The sequence below is a fragment of the Saccopteryx leptura genome, chromosome 3 (assembly GCF_036850995.1).
Source record: "Saccopteryx leptura isolate mSacLep1 chromosome 3, mSacLep1_pri_phased_curated, whole genome shotgun sequence".
NCBI lineage: Eukaryota > Metazoa > Chordata > Mammalia > Chiroptera > Emballonuridae > Saccopteryx > Saccopteryx leptura.
The window spans coordinates 25,571,543-25,580,144 of NC_089505.1; the positions used below are offsets into that span (position 1 = coordinate 25,571,543).

Consider the following 8,602-nt stretch of genomic DNA (forward strand, 5'->3'; position numbering starts at 1 on the left):
CCACAAAACTCTGGCTCCTCTGCATCGGCACTTTATATGCTTTAAAAGGTAGACCAGTTGTCTTGTGATGAAGAATGCAGGTCCCAGCCTGACCAGGCAGTGGCACAGTGGATAGACTGGGACTCAGAGGACCCAGGTTCGAGACCCCGAGGTCGCCAGCTTGAGCGTGGGCTCATCTGGTGTGAGCAAAAGTCCACTAGCTTGAACTCAAGGTCGCTGGCTCCAGCAAGGGGTTACTCAGTCTGCTGAAGGCCTGCGGTCAAGGCACATATGAGAAAGCAATCAATGAACAACTAAGGTGTTGCAACACGCAACGAAAAACTAATGATTGATGCTTCTCATCTCTCTCCATTCCTGTCTGTCTATCCCTATCTATCCCTCTCTCTGACTCACTCTCTGTCTCTATAAAAAATTAATTAATTAATTAATTAATTAAAAAAGAAAAAAGAATGCAGGTCCCTCAAGAGCGGAAACCACATGTCAAATGCTTTTGTACATACAGCCCATGCATAAGTTCAGAGCTCCATAAATGTTTGCTGGTAAAAGTTATGATATAATGAAGTGATAATAACATATTTTATTGCATTTTTCTTTAAAGAAGTACTTCGATCATAGTCACTAACCTGGGTTGATCTCGTAAATAAAAAAAAAAACTGAACATATTACTAACACTGTACTGAGGATTCCCTTAAGTCATTTTTCTTATCAAATAATGAACCATGGCAGGTTGTTTTGTTCTGGAAGCATTCCGAGAGCAGCCCGACAATAGCTCCACTCTTTCCCGTCCACAGCTCACCCTCTACGCTGGGAGGTTTGAAGAGTTCCAGAGCACACTGACAAAAAGCAACGAAGTGTTTGCCACTTTCAAACAGGAAATGGATAAAGTGAGTATTGCTTTTCCCACACAACATATTGACATTTTCTATTTTGACAGGCAATTCTCCTTTGGGTTCATTTTTCTCTCGCTAAGATATTCCAGTGCATTTCATGCAGTAATGAAACATTTATAGGTGCCAATGAGATTTGGGCTATATTTTTTATTGGTAAGAATCTAGTGACTTAATCTTAAGGAGAGCCCCAAAACACTAGGAAAGATTTTTACTCTGAGGAAGATTTCTTTTTCTAGTCCATGGATAGCTTAAGAAGAAAAAAAATAAGTTACCAGTTTAACACTGTTGTTTACATTGAAATTTTAAAAAATCTAATCTTCTAAAGATAAAAAAAGCTTTCATTCACATATACAAGAGTAGAATTTAAAGACAGAAAATGCCATTTCATCGGCTTCCTGCTAGAGAAAAGACATGTAGTGGAATACAACTGACAGAGTCTTTGAATAAGAAGATGCAAATCTGAATTGAAATTCTGGGCATGTTCTCACTCATCACGTGGCATTGGACAATTCACTCAACTTCTCTCAGTTTTATTTTTATCTACAATTCAAGGCACAATTTCCCTTGCTTACTTCATAGGAGTGTGGAGTTCAAATAAATCAATATATTATAAAAGGGCTTTTGACTTTTAAAAATTCTTTTATAAATATATATAAGGTGAAAATATTATTGTGGGATATAATATTAAAATCTTATTCAATTCAGTATTTTCCCAAAACAAAATCAGCATCATCAGAATTGTGTTTCTAAAGCACTGGCATTAATCATTTTTAAGTGTATAAAGCATTCTTTTCAAAACATTTTCACAAAATAATAAGATGAATTTCACAGTTTAGTGAGCAAACTTAGATAGACCAATGCTTGTTAATGGTTATAGCTTTCCCACTCCTGGAAGGACCTATCTATTTTTAAAAATTAATTATAGAGTTTTAAGATTAAAATAAATATTAAAGCAGAAAAAAATGTTTTTAATTCAAAATTATATAGTTTTAAACTGGAATAAAGCTTTTTCTTAAGTGAAAGGAGGGGAGATAATGAGACAAACTCCTGCATGCACATCTATTGGAATCCTTTCTGGGGCCAATGCTTGAATCAACTGAGCTATTTTTAGTACCTGAGGCTTACACTCAGACCAGTCGAGTCACTGGCTGCAGGAGGGGAAGGGGGAGATAAGGGGGAGAGAAATGGGGAGAGAAGAAGCAGATGGACACTTCTCCTGTGTGCCCTGACCAGGAATCAAATCCAGGATGTCCATTGGTTGGACCAATGCTCTATCTACTGAATCAACCAGGCAGGGCCTGGAATAAATCTTAAAGAGAGTTCTTAATCTGGAGTTCATTTCTAGAGTAGTAAACCAGAGAATTAGCCAAATAAAATTGATATCACATATTTGCATTTCTCTAAGTGTGGTCCCATAGACTTCATCCAATTCCTAAAAAGGTCAATGACCTTTGAAAGTTCATAAACTACTAACTTGGTTAAGAAATAATCAAGGTAAAAAGAAAAAGCACTTGAGGCTCATCCAGTCTCTCTACAGAGCCCAGGGGCCAACAGCTAGGCCATGGGTACCCAGCCTCAGGCAGACTGGCACAGAGCAGGAAGTGCCAGCCGTGGTACATCCAGGGACACTGCACCTGGATTACATGCCTTGTCTTTTTCTTCATTCAAGCAGAGGGGAGATCCTCCAACCAGTAATATGAGCAGTTTCAGGCTGCATTTCATTCACTTCTGTATCCCCCACATGCAGCCCCAGCCTGGTGACCAGCAGACACTTGCACACATTGCATTAAACAGGATAAAATAACTCCAGCCACCTTCAACTAACACACCTGAATGTTACAAAGTAGAGGTGAAAACAAAGCATTCCTTGTAGGACTGCTTCGAGGATGAAATGAATCGTGTGTGTGATGACATTCTGTGAACCGCACTGCACTCTACACATGTAAAGACTGCAAAGCTGCCTCCCTGGGGCTACTTCTCCGACATGCCCACATATTATCACCGGCTTAATGGCTAACCAGCCAGGCAACTTTGTCACTGATCATTTCTATTCAATAAAGTGAATTATCTAAATTGTAAGCTTATTTTGAGGACTCAATGAAGCTATTTTCTTATTTTAAAAGAGAGAAAAGTCGATGACAAAACAGCATGGCTCTCAAGTAGTTTCCTTTCTCCTGAATTGGCTCCAGTGCAAATATGTTTGTTCACCACAGACGTGGACGATTCAGGACTAAATCATGACTTTCCCACCCTCTCTCATTCCTTCACATACAGCTTGTGTTTGCTTCAGCAGCTGGTAACAAAAGGACTTTTCTTGACATCACATATGGAAGTAATAGCTTCTTTGATAGATGAACTCTTCGGGATTCATATTAAAGCATTCTAATTTCTGTAGACAACGAAGAAAATGAAGAAGCTGGAGAAGGACACGGCCACGTGGAAAGCCAGGTTTGAGAACTGCAACAAAGCGCTGCTGGACATGATTGAGGAGGTGAGGAAGCTCTCTCATTAGCTTATTTTCCCCTGGCTGGTCAAAATGCTCATCCTTGGAAAATTAAATCCTAATAGTACAGATGATTACCTTTGAAAAAGGGCTGAATTTTTCTGGGATGTGATATATGAAATTGTAATGAAAGTAATGAGAGCAAAGTAATTTAGCTTTGGGTCCCGACTCCTAAAGAGCTTTGTCTCGTAAGTCATATGCCTACTTGTTGATCCCAAAGATATCCCCCAAGTGACAGCAGGTCTGCTGGACTGTGAATTCGTCAATTCCCCACAAGTGTCTTACTCATCTTTGAATTTCCCCAGTGCCTGACACATAATTAATTCACTGATTTGAACATACTGAAAGAAGACACCAGCCCAAGCACCCAGGGTATATGCTATTTTATAGACAGATATGGAGTTATATTGTTTAAATTCTCCAGCATGCATTGAAACACTTACTATGTCTGGCTCTGAGTAGGTTTTGAGGCTATAAAGGCAAAGATACATGGCCTTTGACCTGAGAAGCAGGACGTACAGGTGACGGTCTCTCTATGTAAACAAGTAAGAAAAAACTCTTAAAGGGTTCAGAGTAGCACAAAGATGGGGTGAAGGAGGAAGATGATTAGGAATGATACTATGCACAAACACTGCTAGTTCTAGAGAAAAAGAAAATTGAACAGTTTGAGCCGGCCATCATCATGAATTACTGTGTATGGTGAATTTCTCTGGTTATAATTACTGTTCTAACAACTCATTGCTTGACTAAGTGAAATAAGCCAGTCAGAAAAAGACAAATACCATATGATTTCATTCATATGTAGGATCTAATGAACTAAATAAATTAACAAACAAATTAGTGACAGACTCCTAGATAGAGAGCCGCAGGCTTAACACTATGGGGGGGGGGGGGGAGGCAGAGGTAGGGATTAAGCAAAAAAGAAAAAAGAGGAAAAAAACTCACCGATATGAAAAACTGTGGTAATTGCTGGGAGGAGGGGGCAGGTAGGTGGAGGAGGGAGACAGGGGATCAATAGTGATGGAAGGAGACTTGACCTGGAGTGGTGAACATACAATACAGTGTAGAGACGATGTGTTATAGAATTGTGCACCTGAAATCTCTATAATTTTGTTAACCTGTGCTACCCCAATAAATTCAATAAAAAGAAAAAAATAAATAAATTGCAACCAATTCCAAACGCAGGACCTTGTTATTCATCAGCATAAATCAAACCACTGCTGGATGAGCATCTAGCAGTTTATCTATAGAATAGATAAGGCATCGCTGAAGGCCAAGGCCCAGTTTATTTCATTCATTTTGCCACAAGCATTTACTTACACCCTCTAAGTCTTGTAAGCAAAAAATTCATCTGTGATTTTAGGAGTCCTGGACTGATTGAAGCAGAGAGACGCTTTGCAATCTCTTTCTTAAATTTTACCGAAGTGACTAAAAATCTACCAAGAGTCTAGCATAAAATGCAAAAAAAAAAAGGATTGGCATTGCTGACCACGTGTCCATCCAGCCAACAGTGGTCAAACCCCAGAGCCCAGTAGGCAAATTCCTGGACAAATGGTTTTGTTTGTCTCCAGAGAATATCCTGCCAAGTTTGCTTTTTGACGTCTTGTGTATGTGTGTGTTTTCCGATCACAGAAAGCCTTGCGAGCCAAAGAATACGAGTGCTTCGTGATGAAAATCGGGAGGTTAGAGAATCTGTGTCGAGCTTTGCAGGAAGAGAGAAACGAACTCTACAAAAAAATCAGAGAAGCGAAAATGCCTGAGGAGGAGGCGCAGGGTCAGCACGACTCGGACGCGGACGCGGAGCCGGAGTCCCCAGAGTCGCCGGTCCCCGCGGGTGAAGAGACTGACGCCCAGAAGGCCGAGAGTGTTCACGAGGCCGTGAAAAACCTGGCCGCGGCCTTCATGGTCATTCATCATTCAGAGGCGACCCTGGACCAGGCCAAGGAATTCCAGCCAGAACTCAGCAGTCCTCAAGGGGGCGGCGACATGGCCCACAAGGAGCCAGAACAATGCTCTGTGAGCCCACCCTGCCACGCAGGGGGGCCTGCGCAGGCCGAGGCTGAAGGAGGCAGCGGGCCAGTGCCTCCCTGCAGAGCCGGGGAGCTGCCCGTGCAGCCCAGAGCGGAGCCCCCAGCCCAGGGTCTCCCTGCTGGAGGACCGGCTGATCAGCGGCCCCTTCCGGAAGCAGAAGCTTCCGGTCAGGCTCCACAGGCCCCAGTGGGGTCCGCCCTATGGGGGATGGAGGCAAATGGTCCTGCTCTCCCAGACCCAGCAGGTGAGCCAGACCCCGCTGGGGTGCCTGGGCATGAGTCCAGTGGGCAGCATCCGCCGGCAGCAGCAGAGGGCCTTCCAGGAGGGGCCTTAGCCGGACCCCAGCTGCCCAAAGCCGCGGACACCAACCTGGAGGGAGTAGACTAAGTCCCCTTGTGCCTCCGGAGGCTGTTCTTCCTGACTTCACATCCTTGTCATAGCAGACTCTTCCGAAAGAGGCATTAAAAGCTAGGGATGTCTAATGGAAGAGACTTAATTAGAATCAAAACATTTTTAAATGTTATGCAGAGCACATTCAGCCTTTGCTATTTGTTCTCAATTTATTACTGACTTGGAGCATTTCTATTTAACACTGGCTGATAGTATAATTTTCCCAAATGGCAACAAAACATGCTAATGGAAAATTTAAATTATTCCGCCATTAAGATGGTACTTAATTTAATTTGTTAATCAACAGTAAGATTTGGTATTTAAAGACTTCCACTACAACATATAAATACTGACAAGGTGATATTCTATTTATTTCCATATATAGTTTAATAAGTTACAGAGTAAGCAATGGATGTCCAGATTCCACTTAAACATTATATACATAATATATGCATATGTGTGTATATACATACAAATGTAAATATATACAATGTATGTATGTCTAAATATATACATATGCGTATGTCATGTATGTGTATATTTACATACATTTATTTCATCCTTTTACGGAATTCTCTCATACAAAATATTTAGATGGTAATCACAAAGAAAATAATCTCGTACTTGCACTTGGGACTATAGTAGATTAATGCTCTATGAATCAGAAGTAGGTTCGGAACATAAGTATTTAGGTCATGTAATGTTGGGCAAAAATAAGTAACCCAATAGTAGGTCAATAAATTCCATCGACTGATCAAATGACAGAACAGCAGTTGGGTAGACTGCAAGGCTGTGTCGAATGCATATAGATACAAAGATAACCACAGCAGGCCCTAAACAGAAACAGGGAACAATCACAACTGTAGACTGCTCACTTTTTCCAGCTGCTTCTTCTATTCAGTTCAGCCCATGGCCTTACAACCCAGCTTCCTGCAAGGAATGGGTTGGAGCAGAACAGGCAGCGAGGGCACAGAGTGATCGAGGGCCCAGACTACGAAGAGCTCTGCTCATCCTCTGCCTCTTGTGCTACAGAGGTCTTGCGACAGAATATTCATCTGGCCCTGCCACTCCTCAGTTCCCTCTCTGCCACCTACCGCTCTGTCCAGAGGGTCCTCCCTACCTCTGTCACTGCCTTAGTCTGTATTCTCAAAGCATCTGCTCCTTCTTTCCAGCAGGAAATTATACACAGCCAGCCTCTTGTTTCAATTATTGCTAAGTAAAAGCTATTATTTTTCCAAAACAGGGTATCAATAGGAGTGATGCAGCTTACAAAACAACACATTTTCTACTTTGAGGAATTCTCTACTGCCAGAAGTACAAAGCAAAGGACAAATGGGTCCCTACTCAAAATGACTTGAAAAAAACAAGCAAGGATTCAGGAGAAGACAAAAGCTAGATATACACTTGGGGTTGCCTGCATGAATATGACATTATCACTGCTTGACAAGAAGCTCTAACAATACTGACAGCATAAATTACTCTACTTAGGGTAAAGGGAGACTCGACTGCAATAAAGAAAGAGGAAGAAAGAGAGGGAGGGAGGAAAAGAGAAGGGAGGAAAGAAAAAGACATCTAACCCAGCCCTACCTTAAAAGTTGAACTCAAATAGAAAAATGGTAAAAGCAAGATTCTCTACTATTCATGCAGGAAGCCATTCTTCATTGTCACATGTGGCTGTCTGCCAAGGCACACAACGTGCTTGTAGGCAGCGACCATATGCTACAAGAATTGTAAAGTGCATAAAATTTGTTTGAAGTAGACAGTGAGGGAAATAACAAAATGCTAGTCAGGGTGGGAAAAAGCAGATCACTATTTGAGAACCCATGTATTTTTTTTAAAGACTCGAAAAATATTATAACCACAGGGTATCCAGCCAAATTCAACATTAGTTGAAGTCTTAGAGATTTAAACATTCATTTAATTCAGAGCCAAATATTCACCATAACAATTTAGGAGGGTTTTCTTTTCCACTATTTACAGAGGTTAAACTTGAAAGAATAGAGTAAGATTAGATAATAGTGAAGCCTCAATCTGAATGTTTAGCAGGAGAAACAGGCAAGAGAGGAACCAAAATTCAGCAAATCAAATGTTCTTATAGCCAAAGTTGGTTGGTTTTTTGTTTTGTTTTTTATTGTTGTTGTTTTTTTTTCATCCAAAAAGCTTTCACAGCAACATATTACTCACTATATATTTTAGGTAGAGTTTCAAATACAATAACTTCCCTGAAACTTGCAAAACATAATAGATGCTTTGGGAGACTTATTTTAATATTCAAATGTTTTATTAGAGTCCTGTGTTAGAATTTGGCCTCACTAATTATAACAGTAACTCATAAGACCTGAAGGAATAAGGTCTTTATTAGTTCATGTCAATATTTCTAGAAATGCCAAGTCTACTTCCCAGAAACACTAGAGTTGTTTGGTGTTTTCTAAATGAAATAACTGTAATTTATGTATCCATTAAAAAGGTACTTCTCTTCCCAAATATTCTGGCAGTGGTTTTATTTTTTTCATTTTCATTTATATTTATGTTCACTTTGGTTACTTTCATGTTTCAACAATACCTGACAAAAATTGTGGTTTCATTCTGCTGTTGGCTGATTTTTTTGGTCACTGAGTAGAATGTAATGGAGTGAACACTTTGAAAATGTTGGAGGTGTGCGTGTGTGCGTGTGCGTATGTGTGTGTGTGTGTGTGTGTGTGTGTGTGTGTGTGTAGAAAGAGAAGGAGAAAGGAAGAGAGAGAGAAAGGACAGGACTGCCCACGGCTAATGAGATGAAAAACTTTGA

The 8,602-nt window shown here is 40.7% G+C and overlaps 1 protein-coding gene across 1 annotated transcript in view; it reads left to right on the forward strand.

Moving 5' to 3' along the window:
* Nucleotides 1–7,887, forward strand: part of TXLNB (taxilin beta) — a 56,256-nt gene extending 48,369 nt beyond the window's left edge. Inside the window, exons 8-10 of the mRNA XM_066373114.1 lie at nt 792–884; nt 3,286–3,381; nt 5,026–7,887. Coding sequence (XP_066229211.1) covers nt 792–884; nt 3,286–3,381; nt 5,026–5,811 — 975 coding nt within the window. The 3' untranslated portion in view covers nt 5,812–7,887. The remainder of the gene's footprint in view (nt 1–791; nt 885–3,285; nt 3,382–5,025) is intronic.
* The last annotated feature ends 715 nt before the right edge of the window (nt 7,888–8,602 follow it).